Raw genomic sequence first — 24,509 nt, forward strand, 5'->3', positions numbered from 1 at the left:
TTCTATGTAAGGTAAGGTGAGGGTGTGATATCAGATTGTCTACTTTTAACCAGTGATTTACAACAGAAACCTAAGCCCAGACGTACACAATACATGTCCTATAGCTGTTTTTCAAAAGAGCTCAAGTATCTAAGGATGTATTCTTTTTCCTTCAATTTTCATATAATGCAACACAGCAGTAGTTTTCAGCTCTGAAATGCATCATTATACAGAGCAGTTATTCTGTGCATGTCTGCATGACATTTTGTAGCTTTAAATTCATCCGACAAACACAAAGACAGTGTAACAGGAATTAAACTGTGCTCAAACACATGACCAGCCATCGCTATTCTTAGGCGCTGCCCTTCACGCACATTGATGAAGTGTCCACTGTGCTCCCCACTAATGAGCCCCCCATCAAAAATTGATCTGTGCAATATGTTAACTTGCACCTCTAAGGGTTTACCCGGCTCCCACTCGCATTAGCCACATCCTCAATCAGCATCTTCATTAGGCCTTTTTGACAGATTCACTCGACAAAAAGCCCCACAGATGAACAATTTCAAGTGCGTTACTTTAAATACAGCAGACCCCTGTCTCACTATCAGCTATTCAGTGCTGGATAACCCCCCTCGTGTCTCTCCCTCCTGAATCCTCCGGCAGTTCTTTCCCTTCCTCTGATCTCACACACATTTGTCTCGGTTTGTCTCTTGCCAACCTTCATTCAATACTACGTTATATAGAGAGATCATTTGGGGCCAAAACATTTTAATTACTTTTACTTGGCTTTTCCCTCTTCCATTTAATGAGGCAGTGAATCCACTACTAAACATGTACAGCAGTGTAGTCTGCTGATGAATTAGCCGAGAAACACGCTGCCTCGACACTTCATAAGGCTCTTACTTTTACAAGGAATTAAAATGTAATTGCACTTAAAGAGGTCAATGTAATAAGATAGGTATTTCCTGGGATGGATAACGATGTTGGACATATGGTGTTGTGAAGACGTGTGTGTGATGTGTGTGTATTACCTGTATAACTTAAGAGTCAGTGTCCCATAGACGGTAGCGAAACCCAGCAGTCGAACCCATCGCAGCAGGATGCAGCGGAAAACACTTGGCTGGAAATAAAGAATCCCAACCTGCAAGAGGACAGAAGAAGCTTTAAATAACATAGGTTGTGTAAAAAACAAAGTAAGAACTAAATAAGAGAGCAATCCAACTGTGAGCATTTTCCATCTAAATGGCAATGGGCCCTGTAAAAATGAAATACAAAGTCTTAGGAAGTTGCTGTCTAAATGTGCTCTCAGTAGACTGAACAGTTGATGAATCTTATTTAAATGTTGGTTTGTTCCAGCTGACCTATTTTAGCATCTAGCAAGTGCACAAGTGGGCTCATATCGTTGTTTTCTGTTTCACTCATTAACTCACTGTCAACAGTCACATGCTCCCTCACTGATCTTTTTACTCCCCTCCTCAAAAAACTTTTTCCACTTTCAAAAAATCAAGCATAAAAGTTCATTCTTAACCTTGGAAATAGTTGTTTTTGACAAAACAATCCCAACAAAAGGTCCACTTATTAGATTTTTCCAGGGCTTTATTCCCTGTCACATGGTCATCATCAGCTTGAAAGCTCTGGACAGGGCAGGTGAGTTGGGATTATTTTGTTGGACTGCTGTTTCCAGGGTAGAGAATTAACTTTGGAGCAATCCTAAGAGAATTTGCATGTCAACTGTTCCATCTCCATGACAACTGATCTGCTGATGAAGACTGTGATATGTTTGAAAGCTCCAGAAAAAGCTAGTAAATGGAACTTGAGATGGGCCATTGTAAAATGCTAAAACAAATAGTTACAAATAAACAGATTTCTTAAATTTTTAGGCTGTTATTATTGCTCTTCAGTGCCAGTTAATGATGGCCATACTTCAAGCTGGTTTGAAGTACTAACTTGGGGCAAAAATTAACCCATCTAGTAAGTTTCCAGTCCAAGGACAATATATTCAAATATGATACCAACCCTGTCTTATTCAATAAGGCACTGCTGGTTTCTTGTTAGAGTTCAACTCACAGTTTAGCACCTAACTGAAGTTCTCATTTCCCATTCCATAGGGCTGGATGATATGATCGAAAATGGGGCAGTATGTCAAGTATAAACATGTAGTGGAGCTGTAAATCATTTGAAACCAACTGCCAGCATCTCAGTTTAGAGAATCTGTCAAAGAAACCTACTCTTAATATGCACATGGTGAGCTATACCCTTACATTAACTTACTACACCTCACTGCTTGTCTGCTAAACTGCCTCAGATACATTGCAACGGTACAGCTGATGGTTTCAAATTGTACAATTAAACAAATCCTTAATGTGCAATCATTGCATGCAGCAATTAAGCATTTTGGCATGTACTGTGTACAGTATGATGTCTTAGAGTAAGATTTAATGGATGAAAGGCTAAGAAAGACACATTTTACTGTAATATTTACTGTAATTACTATGGGTAGTACTACTGACACTACTGGACTATTACTAATATTAATGGTGGTGAGTCATTATAGAGCCATTTTCTCAAGAAATTCACACCTGATACATCAAAGAGAAAATTCATGAACTTGGCCATAATAGTTAAAAAAAAGATAAAACAGTGAAGTGCAGTGTCATTTTATAACCATTCTTTGCATTACTCAAAAAAACTAATCCATCTGAGCTTGCTAACATAATGCAATGCTTGCCCTTGAGACAAGGAGGAGGGCATTCACCCATGTTTGCTACAAAGACGTAAAAACACACTGAAATGGTGCCCATCCAGGCTGACAAAAAAAAAAAACACACACAATGTCTTTGGTTTTCCAAAGACATTAAAAGCGCAAAAACAAACACACACAAAAAGGGAAGAAACAAACATCTGAGGCTACATAATTATCTGTCCGTTGCAGATGTGCAGCGATTTCCCCTGTGGGATTGTTAATGTTAATCGGATTAGCTGAGGCATTATTACGTTCCCTCAGGCTGCGGAGAAGATGCAGGCATGTGGATATTTTTGCTCGCTAGGTTTGAGTCAGTCAAGGGACACGGAGGGTCCCATGGGAGAAAGGGTGGCCCACATCCTCATCTGCTCAGATGCTGGCCGACCAAACACAGAAACTTCTGACTCAAGCAAAGCTTGCTCCAGTTGACTCAGCTTTGCAAAGTGAATGTGGCACAGAGCAAATAAAGAATAGATTGTGTGCTCAGTTGTTAATCGTAAATGCATACAATGTTTCATGCAGAATTTTACTCTAGACTGGATGGAAAAGCTTGAAACTACATTTTAGTCTATCAATGTACACCAAAACTCATGTTAACCAGTGAGGTTAAAGAAAACATCTAAATAACAATGTGTGACTGCATTTTTTTTAATAGAGAGGTGAGGCACAGGAGCTGATAAAGAGATAGCAGGCCGGGCAGGCACTGAGCAACTTGCTGACGCACATTTAGGTCCACAGGGAAAGAAGAGGGCACAGGAAGATGAGTAAAAATGCACCAGGGGAAAACACAGCTCATGACTCCTCTTTAGATAAACTACAAAATAGAAGCTGGATCTCTATCACGTGCCAGTTTAAGGCTGGTGTTGTTTGTGATGAGATAGAGACGGGGAGGTGTTATCAGCACCATTGCTCCCTCGAGGGCCGACTCCAACTGATCTGAATGAGTTGTCATAAAAACTTTTTAACACATTTAGCAGTTTAAGCTCTCTTTTAATGGTGCAATCTTCCCTACTGTTCTTTTTCACTGGTCAAAACCACAATGGAAAGAGATTTGGTTGTGTAAGGGTCACATTTGCCCACATTAAGCCAGACTGTGACAGTGAAGTTGGGTATTACACAAAGTTTTGTAAGCCATATTATCACACAAAACATTTTGATGTTTTTTGAATTTTATTAATTTGGTCATGCTATGCCCTCTAAGCATGAGTAACTGCTAGCAATTAGATCTGTCTTTATACCAAGATTGAAAATGGGAGTCCACATTGGGGTAGCTTGAAAAGCAGATCAGGTCATGTGGGATTTCCATTTGGATTGATTGACTATACTGATGTATATTGATTATTAGCCACACCAGCACCGACAAATATTGGATGGATCTCTATGAAATTTTGTACACTGAGGATGAATACTAATGACTTTGGTAATCCCCTGACTTTACCTCTTGCACCAGCGGTTGATATTTTTGGTTCAGAGTGAAATGTCTCAAAAACACTCATATCCCCTCAGGATGAATTGAAATAACTTTGGTGATCAACCGTCTTGTCCTTTAGCGCCATTGAGTGTCCCAATACAAACACGCAAAACTAAAGACATTCCCATCATCCTCAGCTGTACTTTGTGTTTAGTGCTAATTAGCAAATGTTAGCATGCTAACACGATAAACTAAGATGTTGAACATGGTAAACATTATACCTGCTAAACATCAGCATGTTAGCATTGTCACTGTGAGCATGTACAGTAGCTATGCTGACGTTAGCATTTAGCTCAAAGCTCAACTATGACTAAAAACAGCCTCACAGAGCCGCTAGCATGGCTGTAGTCTTGTTTATTCTAAGCTTTTATAAAAAAAAAAGCTTTCCAAGCATAAGTTACTGCTAGCAATCAGATGTCAGCATCTGTATTTTATTTCACAGAAAGTTACTTTTCAAGTTGGGGTTGGGGTCTTTTAAAATTCAGGGGTCATAGTGGATTTCTATGACGATTTCAGTTTGATATATCTTTAATCATTCTTGAAAGCACAAAACAAAAGAATGTCATACTCAGATTTACATGAACACAGCCTCTATGCTGATATTTGGTGCCACTAGGTTTGACTGGTTTCAAACTCTGCAGTGTTTACCTTTTGGGACAGGTGACAAAAATGCCAAATATGCTTGGTTTCCATGCAGTTTAAACCAACCACTGAAGTTTGTGACGATCTTCAGAAATATTACAGAATATGATGAGGCTCAAATTCTAGTTCCAGTACTCACAGTAACACAAAACCAACAGTCCATTCCCCCTGGACTCTCAGCTCTCCCCAGTTCATCTGATACAATAAGGAAGATCCCCATCCCCAGTGTCCTCATTGATGCTCAGACCAATGGCAATACTCATTTTAGGGCAAAAATAAGCATAGTCATTGTCCTCAAACACTGCCATGACCCGCAGACCACACAGTGCTGAGTAGAAATTCATTACACAAGCCATGCACTTTCCATCAGTGGGGTTTCTGGGAAGAGACTGGCCCTCAACCTCCAACACGTTTCTCTTAACGCCAGTGTGCATAAAGAGTAAGATCAGATTCTCTTTTGAAACCTGCCATTAATAATCAATGTTAAGTGCTGTGAATCTTAGATTCAGCGCTGTGGGAAAGGAAAAGGGATTGGGTGTTATTCGCGAACGTGTGTGTACGTGCATGCAAGCATGCGCGTGAAAGGATTGAGAGAATCAGGGTGCTGTATAGCTGTCTAATGCACATCAATATTGAGGAGACAATTATCAACACACTACTCTTCAGCCTGCCTCCCCCCTGTTTGACTCATCTCAGTTACAGCATGAGTAAAGGCTTCTGGAAATGCTGAGTGAGCGTTGCCAACATCTAGCAGGCCTCTTAACACCCAACATTTTAACTTTGCTCATAATTTCCTAAGTGTCCCTCTGCTCAAATGGCACAGATTTTATAACTGGTACTGAGGAAATTTTTAGGAAATATCTAGGGTTATATTTTGGTTTCAGGCAGGCAGGTGAACACGTCCCAGCTGGATGTCTGCCCTGATGATGATGTTCATCTGCCTGCCTGGTCTCCAGGCTCCCCAGACACCTGACTTAACACAACCTGGTTCTGCATCTGCCCTCCAAAACAAAGCCTTGCCATGTGGAAACTACAAAAAAGAACAGTGTGTTCTACAGACACACACCTGAGAAGAGTAACATTTAGCTTCCATAGGCAAACTTTTGTTGAAAACTTGTGGAAGTGCACAATGGCACATTTGGAGGAGTGCACAGTGGCTAACTGGCTGACGGAAGCACTCCTCCATGGCTTATCTTTCTCTCAAGGCTTCAGTTTTTTATAGATATGAAATTATTCATAACTAACCTTCTGTCCAGGACTTTTTTCCAACCAAACCTGTCCCTTATTATTCATTTACGAGAGGAAATTTAGACCAGATATTTGCAGAAAATTAAAGGAATTCTTAGCTTGTTAGCTTAGCTTAGTATAAAGACTTAAAGGGGGAAACAGCTAGCCTGTACAAACAGTGTAAAAACAACAATGTGCAATTTTACAGGGGATTATGTGCCAGACTACTTCTTGGTTCAGACCAGTTGCCAGGAAGTAACTGGTGCAAGTCAAGAAATAAAGATTAAACTAATTATATATAACGTGTTAATTAGTGAGCTTTAGAGGTGCTGGTAGGCAGATGTTGTTACCTTTGGACAGTCTTCATGTTAAGCTAAGCTTGTCAGCTGCTGTCTGTAGCTTTATTTTAACCGTAGATTTACAAGAGTGGTATCAATCTTCTCACCTAACTCGCAGCAAGCAAATAAATGTATTTCCAAAAATGTCAAAGTGTTTCTTTAGACATGGCAGATCAATTTGCTTTGAGTTGGGGCAAGTGCAAAGTGCAAATATGGTTGCTTGAGCTTTAACCAATGGAATATTATTGTGAATGCATTATTGGATGTTACCAAGCAAGCACCAATATAGCAATAACACTCTAGTAAGTAAAATATCTAAAATTATCACATTTGTTGAGCACTTACTGGTCCTTATCAGTATTTAAGTTAAGTTTCCATAAACTATTAATAGTGTATCATTGTATGTTTACACATTACTTTGTACAGTTTAATATGAACCCAGTTTATTAGGTACACCTAACTAAAACAAATGCAGTCTAATACAACAATCCTGCAATGAATCTCACCTTCATGAAGGTTATAATGTTCAGTCTTTGTTGAAAAAGTTTTGTTGAAAGGTTTTCTGTTATTCAGCGTACCCTTATTGATATAAATAGACTGGACAAAATAACAGAAACACCTGTCAGTATAATGCAATACAATTCAACAGCACCACAAACTACACCCTCCGAAATGACCATAAAGTTGAATCAACAACTATTAAAGGTCTCTCCATCCCAAGTTCTAAAAACTGGCATTACATAATGCCTTAGTAAATGTTTTCTTTAATTAAGGATGCACATGATCTGTTGTGAAAGAGATATAAATCTGACAGCAGATGTTATAACAAATATTAGGGGCTTCACTGTTGCTCTTATCAAGAGTGACTTGTAGGACAGTGACTAAGCAGGTGGGTGATCTGTGTTTTGTTTTTGGACAATGACAGGACATGATGGCTGTTGATGGGAACATCAGCTGTTGTTGGGGGTTTGAACCTGTGATGGTGTGGATAAAGGGCAACCTCTCTGACCACCACATCAACGTGTCACCACCATCGAACATATTATGCACAAGACAGAAAGAGAAGACGGTCCCTGCAATAAAATATTTTCCACTGAGATGTTGCTTCTTTGCTTGATATTTAAGACAAATCAAGACTGTCAGACTAAAACACAGACATATACCATATATAGTAGAGACATCCCAGTACATTTACATTATTAATTTGTATGATCCATCTATTTATTGTTTCATATATCTATTAGGATATTTAACAGTGATCACTGGTTAAACTGATGGGACTCTAAAAGAACAGACAAACATGACAAGAGCAAGATTCACACGCTCACCCACTTACTCATTTAATCAACACGCAGTCACTTAATTAGCAGTTATCTTTCATTCCTAATCATCTCTCATTTCAGCACCCACCAGCTGGCTCCACACAGAGATTCAGTGGGTTGGTTACCCGCTAGATAGTGTCCCTGTTGATACGATGGTGACGCAAGCCAGCCAGCTGTGGTGTGAGCAGCGGCTACCCAGGGAGCTGTTGTGATGTCGGTTACCTCTGTGTTCAACTCTCCTGTTGTAGTAATTGAAGCTGATTTTTTTTACTTTTGTTTTGAGTTATCTGTTTGGAGAGTGTGGACAGTCTCCACTCTTTATTGTTAACATTTATACTGTAGAAACACTGAGGAGACAGAGGAGGGCAGCAGCCTGTTGCTAAACGGAGGATTGATCGGAAGATTATGAAGTAAACTGCCATGTTTTAACTAGTTAATTTCATACTAATGATGTTTCATCTAGGGCTGTATTTGGTTAATATTGAAAAAAAAGTTCAATAAAGCAAATAAATGGTGGAGCCTCTGTGTAGGTGCTGTTGCAGAACCTGGTTGTCCTGGTTCTATTATTTTACAGTCTTTTAAAAGATGGGAGGAAGTTAAAAAGATGATTAGCAGGGTGAGAGGAGTGATGAAGAATCTTGTGACCCCTTTTCCATAGTCTAATGGTGTAGATTTCATCAAAGGACGGTAGTGCCTGGCCTATGATTTTTGTAAAAAGCAGCATAAAATCACACACGTACCCTTGTCTATTTCAAATAATGCTAACTGTATAGCATGATACTTAGTAAGTCTTTCAGTTTCCTCATAAATTACCATTTTTCCACAATCAGTGTCGATGGTTTCCTGGCAACCAACCTCAGTCATGTGAGTAATTTACATCTTCTCCATTAAAATGGTAGCAGTCTTTGTTTTGTTTGTTTGTTTGTTTGTTTTTTTAAATGACATATGAACTGCTTGACTCACTCACTTCATCAGAAAATCATAGTTAATTTTTTTACATGGTTAAAAGGGTCTTTTTTGAATCAACTGACAAGTGTCCTATTTAGTCTAGTATGTAATAGGAGTTTTTGGTTTTTGAAGTAGCCTTGGTGAAATTGTGAGGGCTGAAACTGAAACTCTTAGCTGGAAATTGATTGTGCTGGTGGTTTCTAGGTAGATAAGTTAGTTACCTGGTGGTTTATTCATTGTGACAGATATAAATTACTGAAGGCGTATAGATGCAGCTTAAAGTGAGACTATGTAACGTTTGCAACAGCAACCACAAGTGGCAATTAAAGAATAATGGTAAATATTATAACTAATATATATAATATATAATGTGTTATTTCCTCTTTAAAGTAGGCAGGGTTTAAACTTCTTTCTCAAGCCTTTTTTTTTATTCTTCATGCAACTACTACTTGCGGAGTGACCGTCCATGTGTGCCATTACCACCATTTCCATGACCGCAGGCTTTTCGCCCTGCCTTTGATTGTGGCCACTCAGAAAAGGTCACTCGGTTTTGCCTTTAGGCGTGGGTGTTTGAGATATTGTACAACCTAGATTGTTTGAAGCACACTGAGGCCTTAAATATGACCTTAATTGGAGTAATAGCCAGGTTTACCCCATAAATATAAACATAGCTAGTGTTAGCGCCTAACTTTAATGTAATGAAAACACAAACTCTGCAGTTCCCAAAGGCTTCATGTGAGAATGGTAACACACCCACAACCAAAATATGATGCCCAACTGGATGCACCACAGAGCGTACACAAATAATTTTGTGCTAGACCGCTTTACATAATTAGCTCTCGCTGTAGGGCGAACAGGAGATATTCAACAAATAACACTTAAAAAAAGAAAGTGGGTGGATGCTTTTATTAGACTAATGCAGTTAGCAAAAAAGCACCCAAAAGCAGCAGTGTGTAATTAACTTGTAATGTGTAGACAATAAAAATGCAAATGTATGTGTGCAGGGGGGTTCGATGCAGAGGGTGAAAGCTTCAGGGATTGATCCCCTTTTCTCGTGAAGGTCAGGGTCCCACAGGGTATCAATCACATAGGATGTCAGACCTCTTCCTCAATGCCGTGAAATGAGTTTACCGCTCTTAGTAGAGAGTAAAAATACCAGACTGTGGTCTGTTTTCCTATATACTCTCATTCTCTAACTTCACACACAGTAGGCTGCTGACCTGCTTAAGTTTTGTCTGTAGATGTTCTGCAGACATTGACAATCTACAGATGAACTGCATACTCAATAAGTGTTTTTTAGCAAGTAGACTATACCTAAACAGTTACATGTAACAATAGTAACTTTTTTACAACATATTATATGTACATCCATTTCATTATACTATCAGTTGAATCTGGTAGCAGTTGTGTGTTCATTGCAAGGGCAATTCTTAGTTAGTCTGTCCTCTATAGACAAAATAAATGGTGGAAATCCAAGAATTTTATATACTTTCTACACACAGAAATCATAGAACCACAGTTGCAAATGTAACTCTTGTTTGGAGTTGGTCAGAACGTAATAAAGTTAAGACACTGATAGTGTGACCCAAATGGTTTAAATATCTTTGAATTGTGTCTCTGTAAGACTAAGTAGAAATTTTAAATTATGATTTGAATGCAGAATTATTATTAGGGTTGGCAGCTAGGACAGCTAGAAGAGCAACCTCGTGCTAATGGAGCACTTACTGAAATGAAAATGCCAAAATAAAATGTTGCATATATCTATCAGTGATGCAGTACAAACACATCAGTTTTATAAATGACAAAAAACTGAAAACGTTTCAGTTCCAGTCAAGAGAACAGACAGTGCTGAATTTCAGGCTTTTGTTACCACAGTTTCTTTGTAAACTGCTACCAGCTAAATGGGGAGAAAAATGACTTTCACCACTTATTGTGTCTGTCTCCATCTGAGTAGAGAATGGGATGGTGCAGCCTCGGGAATCATTCTGTCACAACAAAGCTCTCGTGCTACTTTTAATGTTTTGACATGAAATCGTGACAGCCATCCGGTCCGCCCATGCCCCGCTTTTTCTGGTCATCATCTCCTGCTCATTCTTTTCTAATCTACAAAACACCTTCAGTATGAGAGAGTGGGTGGAGGCACCAGTGGGAGGTGGGAGCAGGGAAGAGGTGGGGTGTTGTAATAGCAATGGATCCATTTTTATATGAAAGCCGACACTCACTGCCACATGGGAAGGGCAGCTTTCTGGAGGGAGGTAATGGTTTCTTCTCCTCCCGCTGCTCCCTGAGGTGGGCCGAGTGTAAATTACATCCAGCTCGGCCTCTGCACAGTCAAGACCAGAGCTGGCTGCCGCTCGCCCCCCACAATTCCCTTCCCTCTTCATCACCCAGTTAGATCCTGAGAGATATTCCCATCTTGCTTGGGCACAAAGGGACATATCAGAGAGGGAATAGCCTGCCTGCATGTGGTGATGCTATCTTTCTTTTTCCAATCTCTCATACTTTCTATCGCTCTGCTCATGTAGATAGAAGGAACACTCCAGCTGTAGCAGTGCGTACTCAACTTCAACTTAGCAACAGTACATTTTGGGAGACTCTTCAGCACTTTGCAGAAGGAAGAAGGGAAGCAGGGTATGAAGGGAGGACTGGAAATGCAAACAGCAACCCTTCAGATTCACTTAAGTCAGATTGAAAGTGTCAGAACAGCTTGGATGGAAAGCAGAGCAGAGCACGGGAGAGAAATGGCTTGCAGACTGTGTTTCATGGCCTGTCAGGTCAGGATACATTATCCCCTGGCCATACTGTTTCTCATTAGCCCCCTGATGTGCTGTGAAGCCCTGCCTGCCTGCCTGCCATGCACGGCAAAGCCCTGAGTTGGGATGAGGTGGCACCTTGTCCCAGCTTGGAACCAAGACAATGCTGAGATTGGACAGGTGGAAAGACAAGGAATGAGGACGGGTGAATAGTACCCAAAGGTCACTGGTTTGACCACATACTTTTTCTTGAACAGGACACCCATGACGATCTCCACTCCGCCCATAATAAAAGGATTGTTAGCATGGAGGTCAGGGATGATGGTTGGGTTGTGCAAAGCCTCTGACTTTGATACTTTGACACTGCTGTTCACATCCTCCTTGATACCAGCAGTTGACGTTGGTTTCTTTAAACAATAACCATGACTTTCTTCTATCCTAAACCAAGCAGTTTTACATGTGTAGCATAAAACAAAGCTAAAACCTTAACTATAGCAGGAAACAATCATATAAATCTGTTTTTGTTATGTCATTTGTAATGGTTTCGGAAGGAAGAAAACTCTCATATGGTTGTTCAGACAGGCACTAACAAACTATGTATTTTTTGGAAGACTTGTTGCCAAATAACCCTAGGTTATAGTCCTTAATATTGAGGACAAATACTATGTTATGTCCTAAAGATCAAAATTGAATCATCTGCTCAAACTAGGGACAGACACATTGAAAAATTCCTTGTGAAAAAGTATTTTTATATTGAAGTTTAATCTACCTTCTTTTTTTGCACTGACAGTAGCCTCAATGGACCAGAATGCAATGCAGCTGATAGACGACATGCTGCATTTTCAGTAGTATATGGGTTATGCTTTTTCTCAAATAGAAAGTCTTATTTTTCTTGAAACAATCACCAATTAATATAACACGAGAGTTTGTGTGGAATAAACAGAAGAAGATCTCGGTAGTTAATATGAGCAGTGAAAGTACACACAGCTGAACATACATAGAAAACAAAACAGAAACTCATCAAGTGATCGTTTTATCAAAGGTAAATCTAAGGGAAAGTCTGATTAACAAGTGATCTCTGGGAAGTGCTCTGCAAAAACACCACTGCAATGAAATGCTTAGCACAAAAGGTGTCACCAAAATTATAAATAGAAACTTGCAGATTGCCACTTTTACATGTGAGTTAACATTTATGAATTCATAAGCAGTAGAGCAGGAGGCGTGACATGTCTCACAGAGGAGAACATGCAGGGAGAGAGCTAGTACTGTCTCTGTGGCAGCCTGCACTGGTGCACACACAGATGGGTAGGAAGTAGCAAAGGGAATATAAGTCTCATATGGTTTGTTTTCATGCAGTTAAGTAACTTGGTTATTGTCAGCCTTCTGAGAGGTAGGAAAAATGAGAAGAAGTGAAGAATCACCAGGAAAACAAGTGAAAATAAACTAGAGTAACCGACTAGGAAAAGAGAGTAAATGAGGTGAAAAAAGGAAAGGCAAAGTGACTGGAAAAGAGGATGAACTGATGATTTCTTTGCTCCCTATTATCTCTTCTGCAAGCTATTGTGTGACACATGATCTGCAGTTTGGACAATAAGATTCTAAAAATATTGTTATGACAAGTTTAATCACGTTTAATTAATCTGCTTTTTCCATTTTCCCCATTATTGGGAAACACCTATCAGAGTGTCTTTTGACAAGTTGAGACCAGGTGCACTGCCTCTGATTCATTACTCTTGTCTGAATGTATTGCTGGCTTGACTGGAGGAGATGGTGGCATCTGAAAAACAAAAAAACAAATAGCAATCCAAACTCTGTTACTTTACTCCAATCTAAGCCTCCCCAGCAGCGTCAATAAGAAGCTGCAAAGAGACAAACGCAGGGCTTGCAAGCTAATCCAGGGATCACATTGTGAATCACAAATGCGTGTCCGCTCTCCCCCTCTCTCATCTCCACAGCCAGACGGAAATAGCCGGCTTTGGCACTGCCATAATTTTGCCTCTCTCCTTCTGCACTCACTGTTCCTTCCCTTTCATTTCAAAGCAGGGGGGCTGAAGTTATTGCATGTGACAAACTCGGGAGAGATGGGGGGGCATTGCTCCACAAAGCCAAATGCCATAGGAGCAGGATGAGATGTATCTCCTGCTGCTTAATAACAGTGGAATTATTTAAAATAGAGGCGGCAGCAGTGGCAGAATATTTCTGAATCTATATTTAGATTGGGAGTGATGCGTCTCACCCTCACAGCCATGGCTCATGTGGGATTCGCAGGGGAGACATGGAAATGCATCAGGGTGGAGATCAATCTAGCGTGCTGCACAGAGCCATGCAGAAAGATGCTGTTTTCACATGATCGGGCTGAGAAATGTTATCAAAGTCACGTTCACAGTGGGCATTTCAGCATAACAGTACAAAATAATCTGACTGAATTTCACTAGATTTAAAGCATTGGAACGAGGTAGGATTTATAGAGGAAGCTACAAAGTCAAGTTCCCTTTATAGAACCTTTTTACAAGCAATCTATTTTTAGCATTCAGTGCCATCACCACACCAGCTGGATACAGGATTATCATCTACTATTCATTCATTCACTTACCAATAACCTGACTCCCAGCTTGCTTTCACCACTCTGCAAATTTCAAACATTATTACTTTCCAGGACCTTGTCGCAGCAAATTGCATTGATTAGCCGGCTCCAAGTCAGTTGGCTCTAATTACTTTTACTCTGCATTGCTTCGCTAAGCATATAGCTCCACATGCTTGCAACTAAATTGCAATTAGCCAATGCCCCGAGCACCCAAGAGGAAGACATAATGGTAGATTCATGTAAATCAATGGTATGTGAGTGTGGTCATCTGCAAGAATAATGAGGTGCTTCAGAAGTTGGAAAACAATGTCACTTTTTTTAAATTGATACAAAATTACATTGATTGATTGATTTTCGATGATGTCGATTATAATAATAACGACTGGACTGAATTTATTGTCTCCACAATATTTAGCTTTATTACACTGTATATTCATCTAATTCTTTGATACATCAAATGAAGAAAGAGTCTCAGTCTGACATAAAGCTTCCAGTAACCAGTAGCCATTTTCAGTTGTTGGACTTAAGAGTTATTCATTCTTTAGTCATATGAGGCCAAAGAAAACAATCAAAAACCAATGCCAAAAGTGAAAATCGAAGAATGCTATGTTCATTGATTGTTTGCTCTATAATAAGACATACACTAGCTTTGGCCAATACTTTGATACTTCCTTTGCTTACACTTCAACCTTTTACCGCCCACTGTTCTGCCCGCAGGACACTATCATTATGTACTGCTAGTATGAAAAGTTTCAGTGAGTATAAACATGTAATAAATGTATTGATCAGTTAGGTTCTTGTCTTTTCGCTCATTGTGGTTATTTTAAGAAAGAATGCCATGTTGTAAAATCCTCCAGGTATAATGCACGGTAGAGTATACAACTGAAACCTTAAAAATATGATGTCTCCCAGCCTTGAAAGCAGTCTGGCAGTCCAACAGTGTAGTAAAGCCTCGATGTGCAACTAACAATTATTCCAAAAAATTCCAATTATAATTTTCCATAGCCTAAGCTAACATATTCAAATTGCTTGTCTTATCTGATGAACAGTCCAAAATCCAAAGATGTTTAGTTTACTATCATATATACCAAAGAAAAGCATCAAATACTTGACAAGCTGGAACCAGTGGATGTTTGACATTTTTGCTTGAAAAATGACATACACGATGAATCGTTTTAGCTCTAAAAAATTGTCTGTTTAATTTAGGTTGACAATCCCTAAAAGGGGGGTGGGTGTTAAAAGGTTAATTGCTGGGTGTGGCTAAAACAGGCAAAGTTCTAAGATCAAGGACTGGAGAAACTGCGAAAATAAGTCCCTGATCAAAAATGGCCAGAATATGAATTGAGAAAAAAAAGTCTTAAAAGGTTAAGGTCAAATAAAATTTAATGGAGTTTATTCTGTGTGAAGGTCTGAAAGAGCGCAGTCTGTCTGAAGCAGCGTGAGTGGCTGGTCAACAGATGGTACTGTTGACAGGCTTCTGGGTTCGTTGGCCAGCTCTGTGTACAGTTAGCAGGGGGTCACCAACAAGCCCTGGGATGTTTGTCTGTGCCGGTCCCGTTTTATCACACGCACACCTTGGCTGTGAAAACCCTGCTTATCACAGCTCCGTGCAGCTGTCAAAAAAACATCAGAATATGATTTATAGACTGAGGTTTGTACTATCTGACAAGGCAAACAGTCCCGCTCTGTGCCGCTGCTCTGCAGATATGAAACTTTGTTCTGAGCTCTGATTCTGCTTTAGATGAATGAGAGACAGTGTGAACTGAAGGTCAAACTAAATGTCAACCTTCAGTCAAGGAGAAGATTTTAGTTTTCAGCTCAAAGGAGCATGGCATGAGGATTATCAGCAAACACATCAAGAGATGAGCACATGAAAGGATGCGAGCCTGCACGTGCACGCACACACACAAACTAGCAAATGTCTCAGGCTTACCGGAAAGTAGAGAAGCAGAGCTCCACACAGGATGGCCTCCAGTAGGACTAGACCTGATGCTCTGATACTCTGCCAAAAAAGAAAGATACACCAATTATTAAACTTTTCATTCATGCATCATATACTTTAACCCATGCAACAAGCTGTAAACAAAACATTGACATACTATTTCCTTATAAAGTTGTTAAAGTGCAAACAATTACTTATTTACACATCTACCAGACATGATGCAACATTAGCATTAATTTGGAGTTGTGCTTTTGGCCACCTCGCAAATGTAAGTCCAATTTAGCTCTGGTCTGTTCTCCACCAACTCCTGAAGGAAACATTTTGCTCTTCAGCAGTCAAATGCAAGTATTTGAGTAGCTAGTTGCTAACTTTGCTGTCTGTCATTTGAGCAGCATGTTTATCATTATTATTATTATTTATGCTGGAAACAACACTACTGAGAGCTCAAAACATTAAAGTGGCGTGCCCTACAGTAAAACCAAATCATTGAGTGTAAAGAAGCTAAAACGCTACGTAAAGCTGAAGGGAGCTGTTGAGTGATAATTCTCTGCAGGTTTGTCACCACAACCAACAACTCTTTTTACATTACACATTCATGATATAAAATATTGATTACAGCAGCTTTCATTTTCATTTTCACTTATGTACAAGATACTATGCAGAAAGTCCCATGTGAAATAACATACACCTGATAGTCATTTCTTAAAGGATAGAAGGTCATTTATGTTTTTTGTTTATAGAAAAAGAAAAAGAAAATAATAATAATAATAATGTCCAAAATCTCTAAATTATATTTTTCCTTTCTATAAAATGGATATATGGCAGTTTGGAATAACACTTAAAATGCCCTTCATATTGCAGGAGGTCTAAACAAGTCTAAAACAGCAGGATATCATAATATTCCAGGAGCATTTAACAGGGGAATGGAGCTTTCTTCTTTGTTGGTTGAAAGAGAACAACGTAGAGTGAAAGCTCCGGCCTCAAGGACTTTTTAGGGTTCACCATTTCAGGCACGTATTCAACAACATATCGTCCTAATTGACAAGATGCTTGAGGGGGCTTTCAAAGAGCAGAAGACAACTGTGCCACGCATTTATAAATACATACAAAAGACAACACAGAACACTAGCCACAGCTATGTAGACCAGATTAGTGATGTTTATCTTGTTTAAAATATAAAAACAAACATAAATCTGCAGCCCAAATGAACTAATTTGTTTATGAAAATAAACTTTTTAATTTATCTGAAAGTCTGTGAAGAGTTTTGAAACTAATCTCTTAAATTTAGTTTGATAAGATTAATGGGGATTACATAATTATGACAAAGCCCTGGAGTATCTAAAACTTTCGTCTGCTTTATTAATGGGAGTGATCCTTTGTTCAACTCACTGGCTGATACAATGGCAGGGTCTTCAGGTGTGTGGGAGATGGAGCAGCTAGATGCTCCCTTGTCAGGAATGTGGTGAATCTTCAGGCTAATCCTCACATGTCTAATCTTCAAAACAAAGCCTTTAATTAAGTCAGTTAATTGACAGTAGCAACTACAGGCTCCGGGGATTTTATAAGTTCAGTCAAAAGTTTACTTGGGTAGAAAGTGAATTCTGTAAATACTACAATCACCAACTTTCATTTAAATTGAGCTCAGCAGTTCTGTAACACAAGGCTTTTGACCATGATAAATGTGACATATACAGTATAGTGAGTAGTAATTGTACACTTACGCTGTTTTACTGCTCTATGTGTATGTGATATATTAATGATTCAGCTAAAAGCCAATTCATGAAACCTTTTGTATTTGCAGGGTAATATCTGGCATTTTCAGTAGAAACTGCAGCAATTTGTTGAGAATAAGACTTGAACAGATAGTAGTAGAAACAGACATCATGACTGAGTAGACAAAAAAATAAGAGGGAGCACGCTCAAAAGTTTATCTACTGAACCTTTAATAACTCCACACTGTCCACTCTCTTGCATGCGCAGAAACACAGCTTTGGTCAAATAAAGAAGCAAGAATCTCAATCAATTATCACTTTACTCAATAATATTCCAATAATCTGACAATTTTCTGGTGATCTGGATGAAAAAACCCTACATTGCTAGCGCCATACCACACCATTGAATCTAGAGAGACTAGAAGTGCTATGAATCTGTAGTGCTTGAGCTAAATCTGAATCTTCACTTTCCATACAGAGCATCAAGTTTTGTGTTTGTGAAGTAGTTTCACCTTTTAATGATGCAGTGAAAATGTCATCACCTTTCAAGGTAATGTATATTATTTACTAAAGTGAATAAATTAGACCGCAATGAAAGTGTCAGCCAGTTGCGAACCTCCAAACTGAATCAATCACTCAATCATTTCTCGCTGCTATATTTCACACTCACTTTAGAAGGTTGTATGCTTACATATTATCTCTCAAACTGTGAAAGATGAAGCAGTCAGTGGCCTGATGTATAAATCAAGAGTAAATTCTTTTTAGTGCTCTCATTTTCACAAACTGGTCACTGTCCAAGTTGTTGATGTTGATCTGTAGTGTCTGAGCTGTTTGAAATGATTTCAAAGCTTTATTGTGACCACCCACATACAGATTCACTGGTTTATTGATCCAAAGGGCTTTGATGACCATACGGCCCAGAAAACATCAAACACGTGATGTGATGTTGTAATTGTGAATTATACACTGCTGAGTTTTCAAACTTTCACTCTTTAAGGTGACAGGACAAATTCCCTACAAGCTGAAAATGGTTAACTGTGAGAATATTGTGTGGTGACCTGTCTTAAAGATTTTAATAATGGAATAATGAAAAAGAAAAACAGAGCTTCAGCATCTCTGTAGCAATCTCAGTTTAGTCCCCATTACAATGCCTGTCTATAGGCTCATTAATCACTCACAAACAATGTCAGTTAAATCATAATAAATGGATCAAACTCCGTAAGGGAATGTTTGTTATGATCATATAATGATAAATACCTTATTCCTGCGAAAGTGGTAAATGAGTACCATGCTAACAAAAACAATCAGCAAGCAGAGGCACTGGAAGGAGAGCACGGCCATGCGAAGAGCACCGTCCTCTCGTGCCACACAGGGGGTGTCGTCCTTGCAGAAGGCGCAGCCCTGCTGGCATGGCATGCAGTCACTGGAAGACCCCTCGTCCGCATTGGGGCCGCTGTCTGCAGCTTTTCCCTTTCTCCCCATCCCTGTCAAAAACAAGCAATAAAGGAGTTTAACTCCAAATATTTAAGGCAAGAAATCTCAGCAAATGACCCAGTAATCATTAGTAGTCATTGGTATTGATCAGCAAGTTTATCACCCCTCTGCAGATATTTTGTGCTTTAGGACAGTGATTCCTTACCAGGGGTACTTGTAAATACAGAGTGTGGAGTAGCTCAGCTAATTTGAAAAAGATGAAATTATGATTTGATTATAAATTTGTATCCCCATATTGATACATATTGATAACAGCTGAAAACCATATGTGTTGCAATTGAAAGTGCATGAGAACTGGTTAGAAAGCCAGCAGTTAGCCAAAAGGAACAGTCCAACTTATCGGCATAGTAAATGGCATTACACTCACCAGAGAGATTAACCGGGCTGCTCAAACAACAGGAAGAAAGTGGTAAAGTTGTAAGGCCTGCTTCTTGCTTGATTTGATTGGCTGCCTGGGCCATTGATAAGTGATGCAACTTTGCGCCGAAAAGTTGAGAATATTATATTAATTATTAACATATTAATATATAGTTATTAATATAACTTTTATGCACATCTAAAAACTGCTAGAAAAACGTGACGCACGGATAAGCAATTGAACAGTTGAAATTGTTAGCTAAAAGTAATAGATAAACGGTGGATGGATTTGTTGTATTATATTTTGTCATTATTATTTGTCATTATTTTTACACAATGTTATTTCAGAATTTGTTAATCATGTTTGTATGATTTTTATAGCAAATAGAAGCAGGTTGTGTAGCAAAAGAAAAGAAAAAAAATCCTAAGTTTCTTTATCATTGAATTTTCCTCTGGATCTGTTGAGACCAGCATTAAAAGATGAAGGAGATGAAGTGCTTCAATGACAGACTGAATCGTCCTGAGTATATATATATACTTATCCCTCTCTGACCTTACAAGGATTCATCGACATTGTGTCAACACATAGGAGATGGAGCTGTATGTGTGGACATGAAAAGTCAACACTGCTGCACCTTGTTCAGTCACTGGCATATCATACGAGGCTAATAACTGCAGAAAAAGCACACAGAGGCATGCCAGAAGTTAGATATTTTATCCTGACTAGGACAGAGACGATGGGGAGTCTAAAGACAGGGCAGGTTGGCTGAAACCATAAAAATCTATGCTTTTTGAAGCTTGCCGCAAGATCTGGGTGGGGAAAGTAAATGTATTCAAGAATTACCACTGAGGTTGAGGTATAAACAAGCCACCAAACCACTAACTGCTTCAAAAGGAGCTGTTCTGTTGCCAAAAGTGGATGTGTTTGGTTGCACTGGACAGCAGTGAATGCTAAAAAAAAAACCTCCTGGAAAAATCCCTCTCAGGGTAAACTAAGGTAAAACCCAAACAAACCCACGGGGACAACAAGAAGCTAGTGGACTGGTTTGTATAGAAATCCCCTGAGAGATGCCCATATGGTTGGATAGATAACGATTGGTGGACTTATATAGAGCTTTTATGGAGGCTTTATTGGAAACATTGTCCATTGTCTCAGAGATTTGCAGGGATTTTGCCTTTAAAAAGAAACTGGCCTATTTTTCAAAGATATGACTCTGCACATCATTGATCCCTTCAAAAGGACTACTTATCTCCATAGCAATGAGTCATATCCTTTAGCTCATTTTCATTGGTTTGTTGCTCCTACAGTTGACTGACAGGTAGAGGACGCTTAGCTACAGTAACTTCTCTCACATATCTATATGCAACAAGATCTACAGTGGATAATCACTGGGAGACAAAGGAAAATGAGTTGCACTTGCTTTTTCTGCAAAGGAGTGTCAAGGATGTCCCCTTGTGGATTAACAGGCTTGTTATTGGCCCCATGGTGGGCCAGACTGCAGCACTACGCTTCGCTAACAGGCTTGCCTCTCCTCTCTATTATTGTGTCCTCAAAGACACACACACATGCACACACACACACTGAGCTTTCATGCAGACTTGCACACATGAACACGGACATTTGTGTGCACTAGCAACACAGCAAACAGCACAAACAGGCAGGAGCAGACAGATATCCACCTCTCTGAGAAAGACACTGTGGAGCCTTTTTGCTTTTCTGTGCATGAAGGGAAAATATTTTAGGGTAAAAAATGGGTGCATAAAGATGGGTGCAGAGATTAAGTGAAGGAGGGAGGGAGTGAAATGAGTGAGAAAAGGAGTAAAATTGAGATAAACACAGACAACATTCTGTATGAGGTTTGAGTGGGATGAGACTGAAGGGAAAGTGGATCGAAGTGACAGTATGGCAGAGAGAGTGATGGAGGGCAGGTGAAAACCACTGGGGCTCTGTGTCTGCAAAAGTCTATTTTAATTAACTCACAGCAGACAGAATAAACTGGGAAATGTAACTACCATTAAAAAGATATTCCCATCTTTAACCTGATTAGCCTCCCCAGGTACTGGAGCTACTTCAATTTTCAGACAGGGCAGTAACACGTGTTTCTTTCATTACCGTAGTTATAAAATATAGATGTTATATAATGTAACATATAAGGTGGACATATGGTTCTTTTACTAACAGCTGATCGTCATGATAATCAACATTCGTGCAACTTTGAAGCCAGAAGTCAGAAACTAATAAAATGAGCTCATCTGCTACATTTTGTACTAAAGAAAGAAGAAAATGTATTTGCATGAAAAGACCTTAACAAAGTGTCTCTTCCAGACAGGCTGCTTTGTTGTTGTTTAACCTTTGCTGGCAAGTTACTTGAAATGTGATCTCATAAAATTCTGTGATGAGCTCAAAGTCTAAAATGCATCTGAAGGTTGAGCTGGATAAAGGACAGAGTGTACAACCCTGTTCAATAGCTGATAATTAACATGTGCATGAGGGATTAGCATATCGTAACATTAGAAAGAGACTTCTTAGTTGTTTCTTTCTTATTGAACTGGCATTAACCCCTGGAAACTTTTTACCACTTTTCACTCCCTGTATTGGCTAAAACCAGGGTTATGATTGCATGTCTTAGCTAGGCAGGCCATATATTAAGGAGCTGAAATTTGTTGATCAAAACAAAACAGTTTAACAAAATAATCTTAACTCATAGTCCACTTACTAAGTTTTTCTAGAGCATTAAACCACATATCATGGTCTTAATCAGCAAGGTTTATTCAGTGAGCAAAGCTCCAGAAAAATCTGTAACTGTACATGTAAATTGTTTTGTCAAACAAGGTCAAGAATGAACTCAACAAAAAAGAATCTAGTTCTGATTGGTCACCCTAAAACGTAACTACAAACCAGTTCAATTTTCAAGTATGACATAGTTTGTTAATCTGCTTTCAGGCACATCGAGGGAGCCTCAAATTGATTATATAAAAAATTATCTAATGTATTGAATTTTATTATATGGGTCAAAAGTCAACAACTGTACCTTCACCAAAAAGTATCGAGATACAGGTTGTTCATGGTTGTAATTTGCCAAAACAATACAAATTCTTCTGATGGGTTACCTCTGAAAGTGACCTATGAAGTCACCTTGCAGGGACCAATCATCCTTTTTACGAAACAGTAATGAAGAATATATTTTAACAGGTGATTGATTTGTCACTGACTTACTTGTAAAGCCATTGACAGCCACTCTGTTGGGGTGGTAGAATCCTTTCTTACAGTGGCACTTGTACTTGTCTAAGATGAATCCATGACCATGGATTGGCAAACACTGTGAAGAGAAAAAAAAAACATATACATCAACCACACAGACAAGAAGGTGAATGCAATTTGAACTTCCTTGACAATAAATAGTTGAAAGAATTTTAAACACTTTAAACATTTTATTACAGACTGATATAAAAGCACCAATATAAAAGCAATTAAAACATGTCATTACTAAACCAAATGTAAAGCCTGTAGCTGAAAATCAGTAAGCAGAATGTGAGATCAAATGTCTTGTGGGAGGGACAAGGGTCTAATTATTTAAGTTGTGAGATTCCTCTCTTCCTCTAACTGTGCCTTCTCGCCACTCAATATTAAATTAGTGAAGCCTCTTCCATTTGATTGAAAGTCTGATAGGAAACAGACTGAGGGCTGCTGTGAAAAACACGAGGGGCGTCAGGGGGCATCCTTGGCAGACTTTGTGTGCTGTTTGCCAAATTACAAGATATAATTAATATCTAAATTAAGAACAGACTTATTTGCATGATTAAAGGAGAACCATTAATTCTATTTCTTGTGGGAATGAGATTCCATCTTCTCTTCTGTATGAACACATTTGGGTCATTGACATAAAGCTCTCTCCCTAAGACTAGATAACAGTCTTATTTTCACACAACGTGAACATGTTTTTCGAAGCACAGATGATAATGACTTATGAGACCCAAGAAACGACGAGGGGCTCAGAATAGCAACGGTACTTCAGATGACACTTGACACGTTATGAAGTGTTTGTGACCTGACTGTGAGATCTAGAGGCAAGGCCAGTGGCAGCATCTAAATGAAGCATCAGTCACTGTGATGCTCTTCACAGCGGACTGGACTCTGCACGTCTTAAGAGGATGCTATTTCTGACAATCTCGCAAGGTCCTTGGTGAGGTCCGAATGCATTTTTCTGTCTGAGAGTGAAGGCCCTCAGTCAAAGCCTTGGAGAGGCCGGCCAGGGCTCAAAAGCACAAAGTAATTACTAGGTTACTATTCACTGAAGTAACCTCATACAAATTCCACTGAAGAGACCAAAGCATTTAAAGTGGCACTACACTAATCTGTTGAAGACAACTCCTCGTTTCAGAGGTGACAGCCCTGAAAAGGGTGTGCAGTACTTTGCTACTACATATTTAGTCTTCAACAGCATACTATACCCACATGACTTGTATTGAAATATTTCCCTATTTCAAGACTGATTTATTTTTGTTTATTAATTAAATTCATCGTGTTTCAGTGTTCCGCAACTTTACTGTTTTGGTTCATTCTCACCGCTCTCATCAACCTGGTTTGTTGTTTTCAGCGAAAAGCTTTGATAAACCCACTGTACACTAACTGACCAGCAACGGCAGAATGAAAAGTTAGTGAATAGCTGGTGAACATGGTGAAGAATTCAGCTTATAAAGAGGCAGATATTTCACTCAGGAAATGGTGATGACCAAAAAAAAGCCCAAAGCAGAGTGAATATTGGACTTACATTCCACAAGTTGCAAGAAACATCACTTCAAATTAATGCTAATGTTGCTCTCTGTCTGCTGGATGGGTAAATAGGCAACTGTTTGTCTGCTAACACATTGTCATTTAAACTTTGTATGAAGATAATACTGTATTGTTCCAGCCTGTTCCACTGCCCCCAAGTGTCCAAAAAAAATCAGTTGTTGATGTTGCTCTAATCTGCTTTAAGTAACCCACTCCTCTATGG

The 24,509-nt window shown here is 39.1% G+C and overlaps 1 protein-coding gene across 2 annotated transcripts in view; it reads right to left on the reverse strand.

Moving 5' to 3' along the window:
* The window catches only part of gpr158a (G protein-coupled receptor 158a), a 71,432-nt gene that overhangs the window by 14,683 nt on the left and 32,240 nt on the right, over positions 1–24,509 (reverse strand). For both annotated transcript variants that reach the window (XM_044176337.1, XM_044176338.1), the window contains exons 3-6: positions 22,730–22,832; positions 18,919–19,145; positions 15,941–16,009; positions 1,011–1,120 (exon numbers count right to left, since the gene is read on the reverse strand). In XM_044176337.1, the coding sequence (XP_044032272.1) occupies positions 1,011–1,120; positions 15,941–16,009; positions 18,919–19,145; positions 22,730–22,832 (509 nt within the window). The remainder of the gene's footprint in view (positions 1–1,010; positions 1,121–15,940; positions 16,010–18,918; positions 19,146–22,729; positions 22,833–24,509) is intronic.

The sequence above is a fragment of the Siniperca chuatsi genome, linkage group LG19, assembly GCF_020085105.1.
Source record: "Siniperca chuatsi isolate FFG_IHB_CAS linkage group LG19, ASM2008510v1, whole genome shotgun sequence".
NCBI lineage: Eukaryota > Metazoa > Chordata > Actinopteri > Centrarchiformes > Sinipercidae > Siniperca > Siniperca chuatsi.